General features: G+C 53.3%; 1 protein-coding gene across 1 annotated transcript in view; it reads left to right on the top strand.

Annotated features, from left to right (window-relative positions):
* The first annotated feature begins 4,299 nt into the window (after nucleotides 1-4,299).
* Bmp7 (bone morphogenetic protein 7) overlaps nucleotides 4,300-24,599 on the top strand; it is a 69,103-nt gene continuing 48,803 nt past the window's right edge. The window contains exon 1 of the mRNA XM_050152907.1: nucleotides 4,300-4,722. Within this exon, the coding sequence (XP_050008864.1) occupies nucleotides 4,308-4,722 (415 nt within the window). The 5' untranslated portion in view covers nucleotides 4,300-4,307. The remainder of the gene's footprint in view (nucleotides 4,723-24,599) is intronic.

Here is a 24,599-nt window from a genome sequence, read left to right as displayed (position 1 = left end):
GCCACTAAGTGCAGTGCCAAGATGGACTGATGGGTGGATGCCCAGTTTCTTGTTCGGGTTTAAGTCGACAAAGAACAGGCAGGAGGCGTGGACACAGGAGCTGCTGCTGCTGCTGCAGAGAAAACTTTGCCAGGAAGAAAGGCATGACAGACGTGCAGAAATAAGTTCCCCTGTGGGGTGGTGCTCTAAGCACACAGGAGTGTGTGTGTGTGTGTGTGTGTGTGTGTGTGTGTGTGTGTGAGAGAGAGAGAGAGAGAGAGAGAGAGAGAGAGAGAGAGAGAGGCAGGTTTGTGGGGGTGGAAGGGTGGAGAGAGCTTGCTTTTGATCCTGGTCTGAGATCTAGGTCATCTGGCCTTGACCAGGTTGGGTGGGGGCAGAGGGAACTGACTGTAGTTTAGCTGTGCAAGGTACCCCTGGGTTGGCTCAGTTCCCGCTCTCCAGGCAGATGGAATTAGACTCTGCAGTTGAAGATGAGGTCCCACCTTGCTCTGCAATGTGTACATCAGCAGAATTCTTTTCTTTCTTTTTTTTATAGCCTTGGAGACATATGCTGTTGGGATCAAAATCACCTCTGCAGGGTGTGACTGACATGCAAACAGCCGAGAACTCCTTGCCCAGCACTGGGAGACGGGCTGGAGGGAGCAGCCTGCAGACACAGTGACACCCCTCCATTCCAGGCCCAGGTGGCCCAGGTGTGGAGCAGTCTGTGGGGATCACATTACATCCCGGAGCCTGAGCTGGGTGCCCAGGCCGGGTGGGGGTGGGGCTGGTGTGGATCAGGGCCTGGCTGCTCAGGAAGTCCCCGGGCCCAGGCTGGCCTGGGGTGGGGGCTGGGGGACAATCAGAGGCTGGCAGGGGACCGGGATTCATGAGCCTTAAGACTGGCTGGGCCTCCTTTCTTCTCCGTTGCTCTTTGCTCAGGCCTGTCTCAATCCTCTGTGCAGGCCACCTGGAAAAGTTCTGCTCATTTTAACCCCCGGGAGCTTCCTCTTGGTGGGTTTTCAGACTTACTAGATGGCAACTAACTTTTAGCAAGGATGTCTTCTCTACCCCAGGCACCTGGCAGATCCCTTAGCCTGAGGGACACTTGTGAATCTTCAAGCACCCTTGGGAGTCACAAGCTCCTAGTCCCCTGTTTTATAGACTGGGAAACTAAGGCAGGGCCTGACCAGTTTCACTGTCACTGAACCCAGGCTGTCACTTCCTCCCCACAAGGCTGTCCCTAAGCATCCCTAAAGGCTTTCCTGGGATGGCCTGGGTGCTCAAGGAATGCTTCTGTTCTGATTGCTTGCTCTATCACCCAGGAAAGCCAGCTGGGGTCTGCTGAGGTCTTGGGAAGCACAGAGAGAGAGAGCCCTCTTCCCTCTAGGGTTTGACTGAGAGGTAATCCTGACTAGGGGATGGTTGGAGTTCAGAGGGAATCTTCAGAGTGGAGGGATGAGAAAAGGTGGCTTCTGGGAGGCAGGGACCTGGGTGAGGGGCAGCCTTTCGTGGGCCACCCCTGAGACAATGGCCATCTGGGTTATGTACGGTCCATCCACCCAACCCAAACCTGCTCCGATTCCCTCTACAAAGCTTGTTAGGGAGATGCTCCTAAAGATGGCGCCAAGGATTGGCTTCCTAGAGCAGGACATCTTAACTTGATGTCATTCTAGACTTTGGAAGGAAGCCACTTCCTGCATTGAAGCTGACATTGGGATCAGCATAGTGCCTGTGGGGCCTTGACCTAGGCCTCGAAAGGGGCTGAGGCTAGCCTAGTTCTCCTTTCTGCTCTGTGGTTGGGCTCCTCTTGTTGATGCCTCTCCCAGGAAAGTCTCTCCTTCGGGAGTTGTGTCTCACCTCTCACCTCACGTGGGTGGCCCACTCTCTTGGCGGGGACTGGAGTAACCTGGGGTCTTGCTTGTGTATTGTGCTGCGGACAGTGGATGCCTTCCCTGTCACCTGCCCTGTAGCTCATAGGTCAGATGTCCTTCTCTACCCAAAGGCCAGCCAGATGTCCTATCTCTACTCTTTTGGGTGCCTCCTTCGCCTGACTTTGGGGCTTTCCGGGAGGAAGGAAAGGGAAGCTCCCTTCCGGTTCCCAGACCTTATTGTGGGTCCTTGTTGTTTCCAGAGGCCTGAGAATCAGTTCCTCATGGAGGTCACCATGCTGGCCCTCCCTGTTAAATCCTCCTCCCTGGCCCGATCTGTGGCATCCAGGCTGCCACAGGGTATTCTGAAGTGAAAGTAGGGCCTTTTGTTTATTCTTTATCAAGAACTGCAACATGGTGACCATAGGTGTGACACCAGCTCACAGCCAGCATGGCCTCAGTTCACAAGGTCCAGGGAGGGACCTCTCGGGGTATCTACTGGACTGGGGGTATCCACAGCTTGGGCTAAGATCTGCGGGCCTGTTTTGTTGTCTAAAATCCTGCAGGCCTCAGGAAGCCTTGTTGTCCAAAATCCCCACAAGGAGTCTCCTCTGTTCTAAGAGGCTTTCTCCCCAGACTGTCGCTTCTTACCCTAGGACTCCAACAGGGGCCCCTACCCAATGCCCAATACCCAATTCACTCTTAATCTTAGACTTCCGTGGGTCCTCTCAAACTCAGCTCCGGAGAGCAGGGCAGCCTGCCATTCCACAGAGCCCCTGTCACTCTGGGCGAAATCTGTTCTGCTCCTGTTTTTTGAGATGAGGAAACTGAGGCGGCAAAGAGCAGCAACCCACTGAAAGCCCCAAAGATCGAGTATAGGGGGCCTTTCCTGGTGTGAGGAGAGGGTGGCTGATCCTTTGGGAACAGGAAAATGCAGTTGGGAGGTCTCCTGAACAGCCCCTGGGCCACGTATTTGGGTACAAAGACTAGCTGCCTACTCCTCAGCCTTGCCTGGGGCTGGGAGGTGGTGTCTGACTGTGAGGGACTAAGGGGCTTGTGGCAGGACGTCACGATAAGGGGTGGGTGGAACCCCTCCTCTCCGAGGAGAGGGTGGCACTCTCTAGTTCCAAATTTTGCTTATATACTCAACAGAGTTGTAACCTCAGGGATTTCCCCGGTTCTGGGTTCAAAATGCTAGGGTGAAAAAGCCTAGAAGCCAAATCTGAACGCTCAGGGTGCTGGACTTGGGGGATGGGATAGAGGCTGGGGGGAGACCCCAGGCTGTGTAAATAAAGATTCGGTGTGTGTGCGTGCGTGCATTTCGGGGCGCGAAGTGCAGAAAATAAAAGTACTGTCCGTAGGAGGAAACAACCTTATCTCCACATTATCTCTGCCCGTCCTGGAAGGTTCCCAGAGGAAGTGGCACCTGAGGGGGGAAGGGCGGGGAGAGACCGTCCCCTGAGGAGGATGGCCAGGGCAGCAGAGCTGGCAGCCCAGTGAGTGTGCAGTGGGGGGTCTGCATGACGGGAGCAAATGCAGTATTCGGGAGGAAAGAGAGACGAGCCAGGTCCAAGGATGGCCACCTCTGGGGAGCCTGCTCGGATTCCAGCGCTCCCTCCCCGGTACTTTCCACCACAGCCCGAAGGTGCCACAGGTCTCACTTTAGTCACCTCCAAGTGCGAGTCCCGAGAGGGCAGGGCCGCCTCGGATTCCTCTCTCCGCACCCCTGCAGTGTCCGACCAGGTACCGGACACGTGGTGGGCACTCGGTAAATATTTGTAGAGCGCCCGGGGAGGAATGAATGAAGCCATTGGGCCAGCCTTGGGGAGGGCGGGGCTGGGCGCAGGTGGGAGGCCGCGGGAGCGGGAGGGGCGGGGAGGTCGGTCCTCCCGCTCCTCCTCCCCCTTCTCCTACCCGGCCCCAGCGCGCACCACTCCGGGGCTCCCGAGACGGCTGGAGGGGAATCCGGGGCGCGCGGGGCTGGAGAAGCGACCCGGGGCTCTTGTTCTGGGCACGGGAACTCAGAAGAGGGTTTGTCGCCGGTGCCCGCAGGCCTGGGCGCTACCCGAGCCAGAGAGGAGGGAGCGAGGGCTCGCCCGGCGCCCAGCCGCCTCCCCGGCACTCGCTCTCAGGACTCGAAGGTCTGCAAAGCTGCTGCTCCTCCCATCCCGGCCCGCCTCCTCGCTCTTTCGCTAGCTCTCCGGAGCTGCCGTGCTAACCCTGCGGGGCGTCCCGGCGAGTGCGGGCCGAGGGGCCCCACGCCAGGGCTAAGCAGAAGACAGGGGCGTCCCGGGCAGAGCGCAGCCGGCCGGGGAGTGGCCATGTGTGGCAAGGCCGCTGCGAAGCTCGTCTGCAGCAAGTGACCTCGCGTCGTGGACCGCTGCCCTACCCCCTCCGCTGCCACCTGGGGCGGTGCGGGCCCCGGTGCCCCGGATCGCGCGTAGTAGAGCCGGCGCGATGCACGTGCGCTCGCTGCGCGCCGCGGCGCCACACAGCTTCGTGGCTCTCTGGGCGCCTCTGTTCTTGCTGCGCTCCGCCCTAGCCGACTTCAGCCTGGACAACGAGGTGCACTCGAGCTTCATCCACCGGCGCCTCCGCAGCCAGGAGCGGCGGGAGATGCAGCGAGAGATCCTGTCCATCTTGGGCTTGCCCCATCGCCCGCGTCCGCACCTCCAGGGAAAGCATAACTCGGCGCCCATGTTCATGTTGGACCTGTACAACGCCATGGCAGTGGAGGAGAGCGGACCCGATGGCCAGGGCTTTTCCTACCCCTACAAGGCCGTCTTCAGTACCCAGGGTCCCCCTTTAGCCAGCTTGCAGGACAGCCACTTCCTCACCGACGCCGACATGGTCATGAGCTTCGTCAACCTCGGTGAGTGGCGGTGGGAGGGGTATATCACAGCCAGCCAGCGAGTCCACCTTCCATTTGCAAAGCATCAGTGCCCGTCAGAGACTTTCGCGCCGGGTTCTTAGTGAACCCTAAACTCTGTGCGTTCCTGGTAGGGCTTGCCGGCTCAGCGGGTGTGTGGGGGATACCGGGAGGGAAGGACCGGTCCTGAGTCTCTTCGCGGTCTCCGCCATGGGTTGGGGCGGGAGGTGCTGGCCGGGCCGCGGCTTAGTTCAAAGCGCCCGGCTGGGTCATGTGAGCTGAACCGGCCACAGCGGCCCGCGCTACCTGGATTTAAAGGGCCCTTGTGGGCCCAGCTGTCTTCCCGCCCTTCCTTCGCTCCTCTCATCCCAACTTGGCTCTGGCACCGGGAGCATCCCTTTCCCTTACCTGCCTCGGCCAGCCCTACCTGTCCCCTTGCGGTGCGCCTGTCTCGGCGCGCGCCCGGAGCTCCTCGGAGCTCCTCTTCCAGTCGCAGGGCCCCCTACCTTTGGGCTCTTGTCTGGAGCCAGGGAAAGAACGTTGCCATTGCGAGTTTTCTATTTTAAATATTTAATGATAGGTCCCGGGCAGGCAGAATCCATTTTCAGCGTTTATCACGTGTGGCGCGCAAACCACGGGGTTTGGCGATTGGGTAGCTGGGGACCTCGGAGCAGAGGCCGCCACCGAGTGGCTGGGGAATCCTCTTCCCTACTGGAGTCCTAGCCAACCAAGTGATGCGAGGCTGGGTTGCAGTTGGTCCGGGATAGCTCCCCCTGCATCCGTGCGCTCACAGTGTCTAACTTGCTCAAACTAACCCCCGGCAGTGTGCTGTGGGGTTGATCATCAAATATTTGGTTTTGGTGATAACACACCCTGATAGTGCTGTTTCCTGAGCCGCTTTTATTCTGCTTGTGGAAATTGCTGAGAAAACCCCAAATCAAGATACCAAACACCGCGGGCGCTGTGTCAACTTGAAAATAATGAAGTTTGAAGGCCACCCCTCCCCCGCTGGGCACCTGGGGCTTGGAAGGGGACTCACGTTAATCCTTCCAGCTCCAGATAAAGGGCCTGGAGTCTCAGGAGGCCATTGTCGGCCTCCATTATTGGTCAAAAATATCAAATAATGAAACAAGGGTCACCGTGGGTGATAGAGATGCCAAAACAATATAAAACAAGTTTAAAATTTCCTTAGACGCTTGTTAAGAAGAAGCCCTGCTTTGCAACGATCTCCAAGACATAGGTGAAAAAAAAAAGGGTAGGAGAAAGCCTGAGAACTGCAGAGAGATTCTCCTGGGGGCAGGGCTGGGAGGTGGAGGCTGTGCTTCACTGTGTTAGTTCTTCAAAGTGTGTAGATTACCAAAAACTATAGACAACCACGTAATAACATGCTTAGCAATATATGGTCCCCATGGATTCTGAAACCGCCCGTCTCAAGGCCAGAGTTAATAGGGTCCTTTTCCCAGAGTGAGGGTAGGGGCTTACGGCATCTTCGGTCTCTCCTTCTGTTATCTCCAGGAAGGTCCTAACTGGTGATTCAGAGTCTTGTTGGGCTCACCAAGCAGCGATCTATAATCCCTGGCTTTGGTGGCAGTTCTCTGTGCTTCAGGTCAGGCAGTGTGGCCCCAGCTGGCCTCCTCTATCCCAGAAGGCCAGGTGGCTCCCAGGGCGGCTCCCCAGCCCTGCTGGGAACTTGGCGGGGGCGGTTGCTCCCCCCTGGCCTTGGGTACAAGCTGGGGCATGCTGGGGAGGCCACAGCTGGGTGGCTTCCTCTGGCTGCACACACACCTTTCAGTCCATTCTTTCATGTGGAAAGGACAAAGACTGGCTTGTCTGAACCTCTTACCCAGTGGGGCTGGCTTCGGGCTTTTGTGGGACCATCCTGACTTTCTCAGGCCTGGCTTTCTGGGCCATCACTCCCAATTAGATAGCAGAGTGGCTTTAACAGAACCCATGGGCCTGGGTCTTGTGTTCTTTCCCTTTCTGTCCTTAAACTATAGGTAATTAGTGGAAACCCCAGACTGCAGCTGCTGTGAGCTTCCCGCAGATGCATCTTTAATCTCTGCTGGGCCACAGCACAGGGCATGAACCTCCTGCCTCTGCTGCTGGGATTTCTCCCTGGGAGTGACTTGGGAGTGGCAGTCGGGTGGAAGAGGGGTTGTGTGGCTGCTGGAAACGTGTCCGACATTGAGTTTGCAGAGCTTAGTTGAACTGCCAGTCACGTGGATCAGAAATAGACAAAGCTTTAGAAACCCAAGTTGACTCTTGCCCTCTCCCCCTGAGTGATACAATGTCATTGGTTCCCATCAACCATCCCTTGTCACCATTGTGGCACTTGGTGTCGGAGCAGACTGGCTTCCCTAAGCTGCTCCCTCTGACCCCCCAATACCTCTGCCGCCCCCCAGGCCTGCCTGCTTGGGGACCCCTGCCTCAATCCTGAAGGCTTTGCAGGTCCTTTACCCTATCGTCTGCAGCCAAACTGGTTTTTATTCTTGTAAGTTGTTCTCCCTGGAATCTGAGCAGTTTGCCAGGCCGAGTGGGATCTACCCTAGAGGGGACTGTACAACAAAACCAGGTGCCCATGTGAGGACTTGACCCCCCAGATGACAAAGACCAGCCCCGCATCATAAAGCCCCTGGAAAAGGCCAGTCAGCTACTTGCGGGGCAGGGGCGGGGGTGAGACACCCATCATCCCAACTCTGGCCCCAGAGTTCAATGGCAAGATCTGTAAACTGGTTTGGATTAACAAGCCCCTGACTTCTCTGGGTAGACTTCATTTTGGAATTCAAAACAGGCTACACTCACTTAAACAGTCCTCAGGCAAAGTCGATCCTGCGGAGACTTAGTCTGGCCATTAACCCCAACTATTCTTTCCTTGGGAACCCCAACATCTTTTCTCAGAATCTTCGAGAAAGCCAACCGGCTTGGAGAGGGTGTATGTGATTCCTGTTTATCTCTGGGCCAGGTTAGGAAGGAATGAAATTTGTTTAATCTTTGAAACTAAGTTAGAAAAAGGAGAAGGTTAGAACCCTGTCATTATTGTAGCCAGCACATAAAAGTGGCTTTTGTTAACTCAGGCTGGGAAGCAGAAGGGAGACCTAGCAGTTTGGTTTTCACTTTACCCCATCTGGCTGTCCTTTCTGTAGACAAGTGTTTGGCGTTAACATCTCTCCTTTACCCCTAGGAACAGGCCCTACCACTGGGGAGTAGTAGGGAAAGGTTCTGTTACAATTTAAACACGTCCTTTGGGGACTGCTCCACAGAGCATGGCTGCAGGCGCCTGCAGCTGTAAGCTGGCCCGCCTTAGAATTTGGAAGGGGCTCCTTCACATTCCAGCCCTTTCTGGTTAGCAAAGGAAGGTTAATAGAGATGTCACATGGTTTCCCCCTTCATCTTTCTTCCTCTCTCTCTCTCTCTCCCTCTCTCTCTGCAGACCAACTTCACCATAGGGGTGCACTAACAGCTGTGTTTTCAGTAACCCTTTCAAAATCACTTTTAAACCTCATTTTCCTGGGTCTATAAATCAAAGATTCCCCCCTCCCCTTTTCCCAAGGATATTATGTGACCCAGATTTGAACTGTTTTGAATCTTTTGTGTATTTCCCTTCTGCAATCAAGGCAGAGGCTGGGCCCTGGATGGCAGCTCAGATGGCTGGCTTGGGTGTTTATCCCAGGGCTGTCATTTGGGTCTGAGGTTCCCGCAGAAGGTAGGAGGTGGTGCCTAGAGGAGCTGGTGATTGTTTTCCCCGTGTGGAGAAAAGAAAGCGCCTCTGAGACCCAGCTCCAGAGAACTGGGTCGGTGGGACTTTAGCCTAGGCAGTGATGGTGGCAGCCACCAAGCCTTTGCCCAGATAAACAGAGCATGGACGATCCCCTACCACTCTCTGGCGAGCCTGTGATGTGAGCACATGTCACATGCCTGCTGAACTGGGAGACAAGTGATGATTTCATCCCAGGCAGAGTCCCGTGGACATTGATCGATCGCCCTGATCGCTTTCATATCTTGCCCACCCCGCTTGCTAAGGTCATATTTGGCCCTCATCGAGCCTCACAGTGTCCTCCGGCTGCATCCTCCACCCTTCCCGCCCTGCCCCTTGGTGTAACTGGAATGGAGAGCCCTTCCCACCCCGCAGCCCAGCAGTGGTTGGGGCCCATCGACGCACAGGGGATGTGGCTGGCCGCTGCACAGCTTGCCTTCTCAGACTGGACTCTGTGGTGTCTCTGGGGTCAGGACACAGGCAGGGATGTATAGGATCTGTCTTGCTATTGTCAGAAGGAATGCACTCAGGGATTAGCGGGAGAGCACGGTGGTGGGAGGGAGCCACAGCTGTGTACACTTATTATAAAAGATTTAAGTCCCACTGGTAAAATCAATATATTGAATTGCACGGCCCTCTGCTTTTAATTAGTTTAAATCAAACGCGCCCAGGCTGTTTTGCCTCTCCTTGCCTCCATGGGGTGAGGAAACACCAATATTTACATAGAAACTGATAACACGTCCAGCTTCACACTCCGATGGCCTCAGTTTGATGGATCCCAGAACGACGTGGAGTTGGGAGGGATGATGTCAGTGGGACATCGGTGATGCCTAAGACTTGGATCCCGATATTAGAATACAGTAGGTGTGTGCTCAGAGGCAGTGTTGGTGAGTCCCCTTTTCGTACAGGCACTCGGAAAGCTGAGATTCACCAATTCGCCCCCTCTAGAACATTCTTGCAAAACCATTCAGGGGCTCTGCCAGCATGTGGGGTTCTTTGTACTGGGGCAGCTCAGGGCACATGCTTTATTTATTCCAGAACTCGCCTTCCTAGTCCCTGCAGCTGTTTATAGAGGCAGGAGGGCTTGCATTGCAAGCGATCGCATGCACCACCAGGCTATTATGTGAGCCGGTCGGTATTAGCTGTGTGCTCAGCTGGGATTGAATTCCCCAGGTTTTGCAGCAAATGGCATTTGACAAATACTATTTGACAAAAAATGTGACTTGGTATTTCTTAATGTGGAACAGATATTTCACGGTTAACGTCCCCCGGCGGGGGGAAAAAAAATCTCTCGACCCCCAAGTGTAATGGCAGTGCAGATGAACGCCAGGACGGGCTGGGTACTTCCCCTCTCCAGGATGGGCTGTTTATGATTTGGGGGATGTCAGGAGTGCACGGAGCCTGACACGCCCCGTTGTGAAGCTCGGAGTAGCATGTGCCAGGCTGTCCTTTCAACATTTGTGTCGGAAGGCATCGCGGGGAGCGGCGCAAAGCCTCCAGTGATCCTCGAGGAGTGGATCGAATTAATGAGGCCTCTGTGAACACCAGGGTTTGGGTAACTGCTTTATTGTTTGGGAACCAGAGTGCTTATAATCTGGTTCCTGTACCAACATGTTTAACGTGTGTTAATGCATTTCCAAAGCGGAGCCTCTCAGCACAGCCCTGCTTTTCATTAATTGATGTCAGTAGCATGGTACAGTATTTCAAAGGGCCGGCCAAGCATAAACTGTGTTTCCAATTTCCTTCCTTTCCTGTGTTTGGGATGCCATTGTTAATTTGTTCCCATGCAGGAGCCGGGCTGCCAACCGGCTTTCTATAAAGGGCTTCACAGTGAAGGCTTCCAGCCCTCGCTCATGCTCAGGGCTGCCTGGCCAAGTTTCCTGACACTTTGCAGTTAATTCTGGATGATCTACGGGGTGGGGGGTTGGGGGCTTCCCTGCCGAGGAACGGAAGTTCTTGGTGACAGCGGTGGGTGTGGCTTGGCAAGGGAGCCCGGAGGAACATCCACCGTAATTCTCTTTAGACGCGGCTTAAACCCCTGCGTCTGTTTCCACCCTGGTAGAGTAAGTAGCCCTGTGACCTTGGGCGAGCTACTTTAACGTCGCTGAGTCTGTCCCCTCATGTTGTAAAGGCCAGATAGCAGACCTTTCTACCACAGAGTCTCAAGAAAACACCAGTCTCACCAACCCAGAAATAGTCGGTGTGTAATCAATGTACTTCTTGTTGTTGGGGTGGGTAGAACCATATTCGTTTTCTTATGTTAGTCTAAATTTCAGTTAGAATTTCTTTTTTAAAAAAATATTTTTATTTATTTTTACATACCAATCTCAGTCCCCCCTCCTCCCCAACTTTCCCCCACCCCATCCCCCATCCGCTTCTCAGAGAGGGTAAAGCCTCCCCTGGGAAGTCAACTAAGACTGACCCATCACCTCGAAGCAGGACCAAGGCCCTCCCTGTCCTGCCAGGCCTAGGCTGAGTGAGGTGTCTCTCTATAGAGAATGGGCTCCACAAAGTCAGTTCATGCATTAGGGTTAGATCCTGGTCTTCCTACACTTATTTATCGGGGAGGAGGTGCCTGTGTGGGACATGGAGGCTAGAAGACAACCTGTGGAAGCCAGTTCTCCCCTTCCACCATGATGGTTTTAGAGACTGAACTCAGGTGGTCACGCTTGGCAGTAAGTGCCTTTGCCTGCTGAGCCACCATCTTGCCCACCTCTACATTTCAGCTTTTTTTTTAAATTTATTTATTTATTTATTTTTTATTTTGGTTTTTCGAGACAGGGTTTCTCTGTAGCGTTTGGAGCCTGTCCTGGCACTAGCTCTGTAGACCAGGCTGGTCTCGAACTCACAGAGATCCACCTGCCTCTGCCTCCCGAGTGCTGGGATTAAAGGCGTGAGCTACCACCGCCCGGCTCAGCTTTTTTTTTTTTTAAAGAATATTTTATTCTCTTTCTCTATCGTGTGTGTGTGTGTGTGTGTGTGTGTGTGTGTGTGTGTATACTCACAAATGCCCACTGAAGCCAGAAGAGGGTGTGTGATCCCTTGGAGTTGGAGTTATTGGCCTTTGTGAGCCTCCCTGTGTACACGCTGGGTCACAGCTCTGAGCTTCATGACTGAGCATCCTTCAGCACTGAGTCCCCTCTTCCGCCACAATTTCAGTTTCTAAGTAGTTAACTATAGATAATGACATCAGCAGGGAGTGCAGCTTGCTTGGGAGAGTTCTTGTCTGATGTGCAGGGGGCTCTGGGGGTGATTCCCAGCACCAAATTAGGCATTGTAATACCAGCACTTGGAAGGGAGAGGGAGGAAGATTGCCTTGCTAAGGCTAGCTTTGGCTATGGAACACATTCAAGGCCAGCCTGGGCTACACAAAAACATGACTTTGAAAGAAAAAAAAAGGAAAGAAAAGAAAAAAAGGTTAAAAGATACTGAGCTCTTTTTTTGAAGCGTAAGAAAACGTATGTCCCGAGTTAAGTTTCTCCCCTTTTTCTGAGACTTAGAGACTCTGTCCAAACTGTCACTAATTCCATCCATCGTGCTCGAATCAACAAGGCCTCTGGACCACTCTGGTTGCACACAGATGCCATCCGACATAGACGGGAACAGAACACTGGACTGACTGATGGTGAACAGAGAAAATCCTGACTCTTTCTCTGGATGTTAGCACCTGTGGTTATTTAAAAACATCACAACCCGGGAGACCAAAATCGAGTAAGGGTTCTGTATAGAAGCTTCAAATGAAAACTTATTCCAACATGAAAAAGTTTAATTAAAAAAAAAATCTCATTACTGAAGTATTTGTGCCCACCCCCCTTTCTGGGAGCTTTCACTTCGGGGGAGTTGACAAGCCCAGAGCATTCATTAATGGAGCCTGCGGCTTCCACTTGTGATTGGAGCAGGTGCAAGGTGCCCCCTGACTCCTCCAGCTGGGGCTGAGCAGACGACATCAATAAAGCCTTGTGTGGATTCCATGGAGGCCAGAGAAAGAGCGAGATCACGGCCAAGGCCCAAGGCAGATGTGCACCCTCCTTCCAGGGCCCCACAAACTTCCTTCAGCTCTCCATGCCTTTTGGGAAGTCCAGCACAGTATGCAAATGTCTGCATCGCTAAAGCCACGTCTCCCCGGAGTCTTTAGGCTTCCATCTCTGTGGTCACGCTTGATTAAATTTGTCTGTGAGAACACACGTGTGCTGTTTTCAGAACGGAGGGCTTGGTGTTTTAGGCCCTGGTCTTGGGTGTGTGTATTCTTATCGACTCAGCCTCACTGGCACTTTTCTGTGGCACTAAACACTGCACTCTGAATCTGATGGACTAGGTGCTCACCTGCCGGGTGGACGTCATACAGTCATGTGCACGCAAACACGCATGGATGCATGCACACGCAGAGACATGTACAAACATGCATGCATACACATGCATGTTCGCACGCGTGAATATCCACATGTGTACATGCATGTGCATATCCACACACGTGTGCATGCACATGCACACAACCTTTGTCTTTTGATGAGGCACTCCTTGATTATTTTCTCGGCTCTCCTTGCTGCTGGGTCAGGCACTGCCTTGCACAATTCCCAGGGCGCTCCAGGTATTCACATGTTGGCTGTCTGTATCTGTGTACATGGCCAGCGGGGTGATGACATTCCAGGCAGAGTCCTGTAAATATGTCTGATCTTGTGGTCCCTCCCCGCGACGTTTTGAACGCACAGCCTACCTAGAAACAAACTGCACGATGAGTAGCGTGTTGGGAGATTTTTGCTTTATAAGGCATAGATGAGAATAGCCGTGTAGGCAGGGGCCCTAGAGAGGAAAAACAAAACGAGAATCTGTGTGTTTGTTTATCGGCAGGAATTGAATGTGACCTATCCCCCAGCAGCTCATGTGTTTGAACACCTGGTCCCCAGCTGGTGGTGGTGTTTTGGGAGGTTGTAGGAACCGTTTAGTGACGGGCTTAGGGTTCATGGGGGAGAGTTTGATGATGGAGGACGCTGTGAAGTTTTCCCAGAAGGTACCAGCTGTCCCTTGTCCCCAAGTCTTGGCCTGCATGGAGAACGTCCTCTTCTCAGGCCTTAGAGATGGCATCTCCCTCCCCACAGGACCTGTGTGGCTGAAGCCAGACACTGAGTTCCAGGTCTTATCTAACCCTCTCTGAACCGGGACAGGATGAACGTTCAGAGCTGGTAGCTGTCTATGTAGCCATTCAGTTAGTCTTCCCCCGCCTCAGACCTTCCCTTTTTTAGCTCTGATTTCTGTAAGGTAAGTGCCATGGGGCTTACCTGATGAGTGTGGGCCATGCGTGTCACTGAACACAAGCCTCTCTGGCTCCGGAGGGGCCTAGAGGAAGAGGACAGACTGCCTGGGAACAGACAGCAGGCCTTGACCTTGTGGTCCCTTCTGATGGGTCCCCTCTCCCTCTCCATCCTGACTGTAGTAAAACTCTCTGTCATAGCCAGAAAAGAATTGTCAGGACAAAGAGCCTGCACACCCATAGATGGGGTCCTACATGCCTCCTGCTTCCCCAGCCCATCCAGGAAACCCTGGGGTAGCTACATGCGTGGGTTTTTTTTGTTTGTTTTTTTGTTTTTTCGAGACAGGGTTTCTCTGTGGTTTTGGAGCCTATCCTGGAACTAGCTCTTGTAGACCAGGCTGATCTCGAACTCACAGAGATCCGCCTGCCTCTGCCTCCCGAGTGCTGGGATTAAAGGCGTGCGCCACCACCGTCCGGCTCTACATGCGTGTTTTAGCGGTCAGAGCTAGTGATGCTGGTGGAGAAGTCTGTGGAAGCGGTCTCACCATGTGCCCAGGGCTTCCAATTGCAGCTGGGTTGTGACACGGGACAGCCATCCTTCTCTGGATGTCCCCCAACAGGGAGTTGGGATCTTCTTGTTGTGCCTGTGTGTCTGTGTGTGTATGTGCCGGTGGCTAGGTGTATGTGCATGGTGTATATGCATTGTGGTGAACACCCCGGCAGGCTCTGGGAACGAAAGCAGCTGTGCAGTTCAATTGCACAGACCTCCGTCTGTGTGCAGGGTGACTTAGAACACAGCAAGAGAGGAAGTGAGGGGCAGAGGGTGTTTAGAGTGTGGCTTAGCGCACAGCCCAGGCTCACTGGGCACCGGGGGTGGCTGCAGATTGTGGGCTTGTGTTCTGTAGTGAGGGCACGAGCATGGGAAGAGACCCAGGACCTGCAGGGTGGCAGCTGCTGGGGGAAGTCAAGGCAAGGGGTAAGGACCAGGAGCATATGCTGCCGCTGAGGTCCTTCCTTGTGTGCGCATGCTCGTGTGGTGTATGCGTTTGCAACCATGGTCCCCCACCTTCTGAACGCTGCAACCCTTTGATATAGTTCCTCGTGTTGTGGTGGCCTCCAACCAGAAAATTATTGTCATTTATGTTTCATAGCTGTAATTTTGCTACTGTTAATGAATTGTAATGCAAATACCTGTATTTTCTGATGGTCTTAGGCGACCCCTATGAAAGGGTCATTCAAACCCCCAAAGGGGTCTAGACCCACGGGTTGAGAACTGCTGATTTTTACATGCTTAAGTATGCGCCTGGGTCAGGGTGAGTATACACATGTCGGGCGTGTCTGCATGTGTCTGCACTTGTGTGTGGAGGCCAGAGTTCAGCATGAGGTGTTGTTTCTTGTCTTTCTTTCTCGGCTACTCTCTCCTTTGTTTCTCTTTTTGAGATAGGGTCTCTCACTGACCCTAGACCTCAGCATTGGAAGGTTGACAGGGAGCGAGCTCTAGGGATCTACTTGTCCCTCCCCTCCGGTTGCTGGGGTAACAGATGTGTATGTGCCTCCTGTAGCTTTTTGCATGGGTGTGGAGGATCCAAGGTTGCATGGCGGCCTCTTGCCATCTCCTCAGCCCCCAAGGTTTCATTCTTGTAACAGTAAGAAGCCAAAGGGAAGCACAGCATGAAGTCCCGGGGTCAGATCTTGGACAGGACAGGACCAGACAGCAGTGAGCAAGCAGTCACGCTTCCAGCACTCGGGTTCTGCAGCATGCCAACACGAGTCTCAGCGCCGACAGTGCGTGTTTCTGGTCGACGCTCATGTGGAGGGCATTGGGTAAAGCACATGGGTAGGGCCTCTACCCACCAGCCTTGAGATTCCTTTACAAATCTTGTTACTCCAAAAATAATTTATCTTATTTTAATTTTTTTTTTTTGAGATAGGGTTTCTCTGTAGCTTTGGTGCCCGTCCCAGAACTAGCGCTTGTAGACCAGGCAACCAGAATGTCAGATCTCATGGGTACATGGATGCCTGGCATGTTTGTCTCTAAGGTCTGCTTTGCGGTTAAGCTTTTCCCAAGCTTAGGCCCACCAGACCGATTCCTACTGGAGATACCTGCTGGGCACAGTCTGCATCGGGTCTCAAGGCTGTCTCTGTGGCAAGGCGCCCCTCCCTGCTGTCCGGAGTAGTGCTGTGGATTTGTGCCTCATGGGTCAATAACCAATCTATCTTTAGACCCATTAGCACAAAGGGGACCAACGGAGAGCAACTGGGGACTTAGTGGGGCAGTGCCTGGAGACATTTACAGCTCCCTCGCCTGTTCTGAAAGGGCTTAGAACGGAGCAGACGTTTGTTCACGGGGCAGGGGCTGTCTGGGGTCTTTCCATTTCCATCGGTCTTGAACTTTGTAAAACACACCCCCATTCCTTTCCCTTCTCAAGTTCCATTTTCTGACTGACTTGACCTTACCATTTGTTGAGAGACAAGCCCTTAAAAATGGCAGCGGGGCCAGGAATCTTCCAGGGCCAGTAAATGTTTATGGGATGGAGGCATTGGTTGGTCCTTCGCCGCAGGAGGAAACAATAAATGAAGTGACTTGCCTCTCCACCGCGGGTACAGTACAACTCTGGGTTGTCTTGGTGGGGGTTGGGTAGGTGGAGAGGAGGGTGTGGAAGAGGGATCCAGGAATATTGGGACCAGTGAATGCCTTGGGAACATGGAGGTAGCCTTTGAAGGGAGTATAGGGCTGCTGTGGATGCAGTCTGCACGGTCACCCTGGTCTGTGTACCGTGGAATCTTCAGCCATCTCCTAGGCCTCCGCACACTAGCTACTAGGATTGTGTATGTCCACAGTCCTGACACCCTAATGTAAAACCCCAGACCTGGTTAAGCATCTTCTGGTTGAGGGGAAGTCCCTCCCCACAGTTGGAAACAACTGGCTCAGGGTGACTTTTCAGAAGCTTAAGAAATTAACTGCAAGTTTGCAGCAACCAGGCTGAGTGGGGTTACCACGTTCTTGGGGGTGACTCACTTGCTGGCTGTAAGGGAGGAGTGTTGCAGTGAGGATGGGACCACTCCTGGACCCTGCCACCTTCCTGAGAGATGCCCCAGAGACCCAGGTGGAGGAAGACACTCCACTGACCAGCTGTTCTCTCTCTGGAGCCCAAAGTGATGGCTCTGTTCCCACTCCCTACAGGCTAAAGATGCTTAAATGTGCACCCAGACCTACTGGTCGCTGGGACCCATTCTGGGTCCATTCACGAGCTCTCTTTTAGGCTCCCCAGGAGGAGGCTGGGTGTCCGAGCCTGGTGATCATTTCAAATGAACAAAATGGGCAAGCCAGCTTCCTGCAGGCTTCAAACCCCTTCAAATCAGAGAGGCCACCTTAGGCCTTGGCTGGAGTTGGACCACGGTCTGAGGCTTGGTCTAGCCACTCACCTATTTCTGTACAACCCGTGATCTCAAAACGGTTTGTTCACCTAGAACACGAGTTAAATTGTCAGACATGACAATTAACCCACAGTCCAAGTGGCAGGGATGCTAAGTAAATGTTTTGCTGGCACACAGTCTGGGTGTGTTCTCTGTGGCCATCTCCAGTTCATAGTGGCCTTCTAGGGTGTTTTCGTCAGATGTTGTGGTAGTCGAAGCCTGAGTGTCTCCTGCCTGGTGTGCCATGGGCCTCTGCAGACTCCCGTGTCTCAGTTTCTAACCCCTCCCATGAACAGATACCTTCTGGTTTCATTAGCCTTCTTCAGGGACCTCCTTCCCCTTCTACGAGCACCTCCTTCCTGGTTTGGTGGGACCTATGTCTCCTCTGATGTGAGCCCCCAACCCGCCCCCTAGGGCAGTACTCCACCCCACCAGGAAGTCAGGTCTCTGTGTCCCATCCCTACAGACTTTTTGAAGTTTTTATAAGCAGCCCAGCTCTGAGGTCCATTGCTACCCCTGGGTAGATCCAAGACCTTTTCTTTTCTGAGCTCAGGGATTTGGTCCCATCTCTAGAGTTGATTCTGCTGCCCATACCCTGGGGCCGGCTTAATAGGAGGAGAGAGGAGATTGGTGCATCCATACTGAGGCCAGGGACCTCAGCTGTGGGCCTCAGTGTGGCCTGAGGACAGGCATGCATGCAGCCAGGGTCCAGAGCATGGTGCCTCAGCCCAGCATGTAGGACACAGGATGGAGGTGGCATGCCTGAGCAGAGAGACACTGGCTCAGTCAGAAGCTTGCCTGTGTTGACAGGGCACGAAGCAAAACAGGAAGTTGGCATTATCACATCGGGCTGATCCTGTCACACTAGAAAGTTATATCTGGACTGATTGGGATCTGTCATTGGTCAGGGCTTTTAAAGAAACAGAACTGGGGACAAGATGGAGGAGTGCCCTGAATACAGACTGGTAACCTTCCGAGGTTCCCTGGAAGATGTCACCTTCCTTGACTCTCCAGTCACCATAGGTTACAAGAACACATCTTGCTGCAAGCGACGGTAGAAAGGTGTGCTCTGGCCTCTAGCCAGCTGTGCTCTTGGAAGACAGGGAGAAGGTTAGACCTGGCTGTCGGGAGCCGTGTTGAATGAATTAAAATGTTCTCTCTTTCTTTGTTGTTTCCTATATTGCATACTTGTAGTTAAAAAGGTATGCGCGTGCGATTGGCTCCACTGCATGCGTGGGAAGCAGAGGCTGAGCCACTTCCAAAGCCTGAGAACACAGCAGTGTGCCACCGTGGATGTATGCAGAAGGCTGCCTGCATTTTATGGTTGCTTTGTGTTTATTGGTACTGGGGACAGAGCCCATGGCCTTGAACCTGCTGGCCAGTGCTTCTTCATCTCTCAGCTGTGCCCACAGCTCATGGCTACTAACCGAACCAGGCTCTCAGCAGTCTACAGACTGCTTGAGGTTTCTCCTTAACCCCCACCCCAAAGGTCTGGCCTTGAAAATCCAGCTGAAGTTCAGCATTTACTGCTAACACGACCTGTGACCAGCAGGATCCTCCTAGTGTCCTTCCACAAGGGCAAATGTTCTTGACATTGACCCAAGCAGGTCAGGAGTCCCATCCTCCAGGTAGAAGTAGAGCTGGACAGGCCTCCGTCTGGGTCCTGCTCAGGGACGGGTGACAGCTGTCTCCCTGGTCAGAGTGTACACAAGGACAAGATGCTGTGAGTGCCATTAGAGTCTGGTCACATTTGATCCTTGGAGGTGGCTCCAGGCCATGTGGACCTGAACCTTAGCAGACCCTTCATCTGTGAGTGGGGTCTAGCCTTGAACCTGCTGCTGCTTGTTCCCCTGGAGGATGCTGGGACAAGGCCTGGGTGTTTCTTCTGATGGATGGAGGTGGGAGGAGTAGGAGATATTCGTCGGGTGCTCTCTGGCCAGCGTGCGTTTGCACGTTTGTCAGAATTCTCTGAGCATGGGCATCATGGCTCAATAATGGGTAGCTGTGTGTTGGGAGGAATCAGTGTAAAGAAAGGGCTCACTAGGCCAGCACCTGCTGAGTCCTGGAGAGGATGCAGGATCTGTGCAACAAAGGCTCACAGCACTGTCTGTAGACAGAGCATAAGCCCTCCCCGCCTAGTCTGCTACCTGGCCTACTGGAGCAAACATGGCTGCTCACAACAACTCTTGATTATAGCATAGGCCTCCACCGCACCCCACCCCACCCCACCCCCTTTGCTTGCTCAGCTTCCCTTGCAGCTCAAACCAGCCTGGGGCTGTTATTCTAATTAGCAGACACAACAGAAAACCTGCTGGTTGGACAGCGGGCTAGGGGGTGGTTCAGAAAAATATTTTGCTTCCCACCGAGTGACTGCTTAGCAAGCAAAACTTTGTATTCTTCCTTTCCTTGCCTTGAGTGTGGTTCTGTGGAGACGATGCTTGGTGTGGGGACGGCCCTTTTGTGACCACGAGACCCAAGGATTGAAAGCCATTGTGCAGACAGTGGCAAGTGAAAAAGACAAAAGTGAATCGGGTTCTTGATTGATGTGGCTGAACTTCCAAATTTAACCAAAACGTTTGGAGAGAGACTTGAAGCTTGATCACATGCTCTGCCATGACTCAGTTGCTTTAGAAGGTAGCTCTTACCACATTGATGGGTGGCAGGAAGCCAGGCTCCGGTCCCCTGTGGCTGTACTGCAGATACTAGTGTATTGGGCCTGCTCTTTGGTTGCCGCTGGGTTAGTCACCATAATAAGAATCAAGTTTCCTTGTGCCCCATATCCTCTTGGTTACCGTCTTGGTTCATAGTATCTTATACTTGTAACATATACCCAGGGACACTTGGAGCAATGGATGAGATGTAGGGGTGCCCCTTTCTGCTCTGGAGCCCCTAGTTCTCACACCCAGTGGTCATCACGATTTGCCGCTAAACATGTAAATTCGTTTGTCAATCTGTTCTTACGTGGCAGATTGCAGGAACCCTGCATGGGAAGGACCCTGCTTGGAGCAGTACGAGCCTGTCAGTGATTTGGCATGTGTGTGTGCAGGAGGAAGAGTTCCTCAACTTCAGAGTATGTCCACAGTGTCTCACTGTGAAGCCCAGGCTGGCCTGGACTCAACAGAGATCTCTCTGCCTCTGCCTGGAGTGCTGGGATGAAAGGCATGTGTGCCCCACCATGCCAGACTCCACAGGCAGTTTTTAAAGGGCTTTGGTAGTTCAGACCAGGAGTTTGAGCACCATTTGTTCAAAATGTGAGCTTGAGACAGTGAGGGCCTTGAAGATTTCCAGTTCCCATCAAACCGTTTCCAGTCATCTCCCGCACCAGCCTTTTTCCAGGAGTGAAGTCGGGCACTCAGTTGTCCATGATTGGTCTGGAGCCTGAGGTCAGTCGGCGCTATGGAAGACTCTTATTTTGAAGGGGAGACGGAGCCTGTTCTTCTCTGAGACACCTGCATCTCTGGGGCTAATGAGTTTAGGCTGATAGAACCCAGACCCCAGGAAGGATTATAAATTCTCATGTGATTTGATTTGCTGCTGGATACCTGAAAGCAGCTGTGCCTGCCCAGCTGACCCTGCAGCCCCAGCTGCCTGGGGGCGGTCTGGGTCGCCCCTGGCCCAATGGGAAAGGAGGAGGCAACACATCCACTCCCACCTGGCTGCTGGGCCTGGGCCCTTGCTGGACTGGCTGTTTAACAGGGACCTGCTTCTGCCACCTTGTATGCTGGCCTCTGTTGTCTTCACTTTTCACTACAGCCTCTGTGTGGCTTTGTGTCGGGGGGGGGGGGGGGGGGGGGGGGGGGGGTTGGGAGGAGGGGATGCGGAGCCTTTTAGGGATGTATGAAAGTGTCCTGAGTTCCTGTCAGTGGTTGCCAGAGGCTGTGTCCCATTGGGCATTCGGGGCCCCTGGGATCACACTCAGATTTCTTCCTGAGCGGACTGAGGTCAGGAGAGGAGTTTTCCTGGGCACCGTGGGATGCTACCCAAGCCCTCTGCCGCCTCCCCAGAGAAGCCGCTGAGCACCTGGTAGAGGAGCGGTAGGTGGGGCAGAGGTGAGCCGAAGAGCAAAGGCAGCCATCTTTGAAGACCTTTGAATGTACTGGAGGCTCCACAGATGCCTTGTATCACAGTGGTTGTCAAAGTGGGGTCCCCTGGCAACATCGTCACTCTTGGGAATAGGCTAGTCCCAACCCCAGAGCCTGTTCCGCCATCAGCATCTAGCAGGGGCAGTCTTGACCTTCCCCTGGCCTGGGTCCTCGGATCTGGAGCAAGAGCCGCGTGCCAAGAATGTGGAGCCAGGACTCATCCTAGCTCTGAACCACAGTGGGGACTGGCGTTTGGTTTCTGTAGCAGACAGCACATGGGCATCAGTGTGCCAGACCAGAAGGGACGGAGGCCACGAGAGGGTAGTGATGAGCTGTGCCTGCCAGGCTGATTCCTGCCAACTGGGAAGAGGCCGGGGGCCAAGGGCCAGGTGGGTCTCAAGCAGAGCCCTGCATGTGTCACCTGGCCATGTCTGACCACTGTGCCCACAATGACGTTAGCCACGTGTACTGTGAGCATCTGCTTTGAGGGACCTTGTGACCTTAGCAGGGGTCTTCCTGCAGGCAGAACCAGGAACATCCGTCTCCAGGGTCCAAGAAACCCCACACATAAGTCTTAGACCCCAGGCTCTGGAATGGATGTGTGTGTGTGTGTGTGTGTACTCATGCACATTAATGTGCACATGTGTGCAGGTGCATGTGGAGGCCGGAGATTAATGTCGAGAGTGAATCTTTTTTCCCTCTTATGTTTTGGGGCAGGGCCTCCACCGAATCCAGAGGTAGTCCGGTTAGCCAGCGAGCCTCAGGGATCCTCCTGTCTCTGTCTTCCCAGCACTGGGCTACAGATGTGTGCTGTCCTGCCCGGAATTTATGTGGGCGATGGGGATCCACACCCTCATGCTTCCGTCACAGGCCCTTCTGTGGAATTCTGCTGTCCATTGTCCATCTCACCTTCAACCACCCTTCTTTGAAGATAGCCATCGTGTTACCCCACACGGCCCTCCTTCCCACTTCACATCAACCCTATGATGCCTTGGAGCAGGTGGTGGCACCAGTGTGGCAGAGTCGTGCGGATCCGCAGGGCTTTCTACCATGCTGCACGCGTTCGTCGGGCAGGGAGTCCACAGGCCACAAGTGGCTGCTTATGTTTAAATTAACTATAACAACAAAAGCAGAACACTCAGCCACAGTGACCACATCTCAAGGGCCCAGTGGCCACATGTGGTCCATGGCTACTGCCATGGGCAGTGCCCGTGGACAGAGGCCCATCCTGAGCCATGTGTGAGATCAAAGTTGGTGGGATGCTGGCAAGTTTGGATGACATGACCTAATGGAAGAAAAAGGGGACTTCAGAGTGATGAAAGGCATTGGGGTCCCACCCAGCTGGCTGACAGCCCAGATGGGGACCAAGTCCAGCACCCTTGACCTCTTGAGGTCTGGTTAGCTCAGAGCCTCTCAACACTTCAGGATAACATCTGGGAGGCATTGTGGAATGATCCTGCAATCCTAGCACTTGAGACGTGGAGACAGGAGGGTCAGGAGTTCAAGGTTATCCTTAGCTACACAGCAAGTTCAAAGCAAACAAGTCATGATTTCTCAGAAAGTCAGAAAAGGGCCTAGGGGTGTAGTCAGTGGTTGAGGGCTTATCTGGGTTTAGTCCATGTCTTTGCAACAGATTAATAAACAAAGTAGAAAGAAAAGGAAAAAAAGTGAGATGGACCTTAGCATTTCATTAGGCTCCCCTTGAACCTGTAGGGGCAAGTGATCCTCTTACCAGAGCTTTCCCAGTAGCCAGGATCCCAGGCAAGAGCCACCATTAATCCCATCGTGTCTTTCTGCATTTCAAGGCTATGCAGTGCATTGTGGGGTGTGGCAACATTATGACCCCAACCAACCGGACTCTAGTAACTGCACCCATCTGTATGACACCCACAGATGTGTCACGTGCTGCTTAGAGTGGCTGGGTGCAGAGGGGGTCTGGGACAAAGCTGCCCCAACTAAGAGAGCCTGACTTGGTGGGACGTTGTCATGATTTCTGTTGTTTTCCCTTGTTTTTCAGTTATTTGAGGATGGGACTGGGATCAGATAGCCCTGGATATCTGAATCCACACCCTTGGGATGTGAATGACAGGTCAAAGCTGACTGTTGACTTGTGGAGGGCAGAAGGCCCTAGACTCATGGACCATATCTGCTCTCAGGTCTTTTTAGGCAAATAACTGGCTCGGCCCTGGAGAGATAATTAGACCCATCTTTCTCTCTTCTCCACCCCAGCCTGAACCCTCAGCTTCACCCAGCTTACAATGATGACATTGTTCGAGCCGTGCTGCGCACATGTGGACACTGAAGTGTTTAATCTCGCAGCAAAGACCTCATTCCTCAGCCTTGTCTCCATCCCAGCGTCTCCGTAGCGGAGAAAGACACCCCCACCCCTGCCAACGCCAAAGCAGCCCCGTGCTCAGAGGGAGGGAGGCTGAGCCTCCTAAGACCCCATTGGAGAGCTGGTGTGGGGACTCTGGAGGCCTGTCACTCTGAAGTTCCAGAGCTAAGCGGCAGCGAGATGGACGTGAATCTGTGGGGAATGCCAAGGGCTCTGTGCACACCTGGCTCGGGTGCCTCCCCAGGACAGGGTTCGCAGTGGTTCAGAGTGGTGGGGGCTTGGTCCTGACCTGTGGGCCTCCAGGTCTCTGTGGCCGTAGGTAGCCAGTGACTTTATACTGAGCCTCAGTCTCCTCAGTTGTGAGACAAACCTCCCTTGGAGTAGGGCTCTCATAAGGATCAAGGATGTAACGTGTAGGATAGGGATGGGGCTTCTGGGCCAGTGAGAGGGTGTGTGTGTGTGTGTGTGTGTGTGTGTAATGTGTGGAAGGTTTGTATAGTGTGTGTGCTGTGTATGTTATGTGTGGGGTATATGGGGTGTAAGGATGTGTGTGGTGTGTGTGTGTGTGTATGTGGTGAGTTGTGTATTGAGACAGAAGGTCAACCTGAGATACTTGTCCTTGAAAAGGGACATTCTGATGCTTGCTATAACCTTGATGAATCTTGAGGACACTGCTGAGTGAAATGTCCCAGTTGCGGGACAGATTCTGATAGGAGATTCACGGAGGAGCACAGTTCGCAATGACAAAACTTACCCGGTGGTCTCTAGTGCTGGGGAGTGGCTACTAAAGTGAGCGTTTACTGGGGACAGAGTTTCACCTTTTCCAGATGAACAGTCTAGAGACAGCGGAATGTAAATGTGTTTTCAACAACTGACTGACGTGGGCGCAGGTGGCGAGGTGAGGTGGTGTTTTATCACCCACCTTTCCCCAGGTGAACGTTAAAGTTCAGCAGCTCTTGAGGACAAAGGGTTGGCTCAGGAGTTAAGAGCACTTGCTGCTCTGCCAGAGAATCCAGGGTTCGGTTCCCAACACCCACATCAGTT

Source organism: Alexandromys fortis, unplaced genomic scaffold (genome assembly GCF_014885135.2).
Source record: "Alexandromys fortis isolate MF-2015 unplaced genomic scaffold, M_Fortis_MF-2015_v1.1 scaffold_81, whole genome shotgun sequence".
NCBI classification, from domain to species: domain Eukaryota; kingdom Metazoa; phylum Chordata; class Mammalia; order Rodentia; family Cricetidae; genus Alexandromys; species Alexandromys fortis.
Note: the sequence above shows the minus strand (reverse complement) of the source record. Positions and strands in the feature narration are given on the sequence as shown.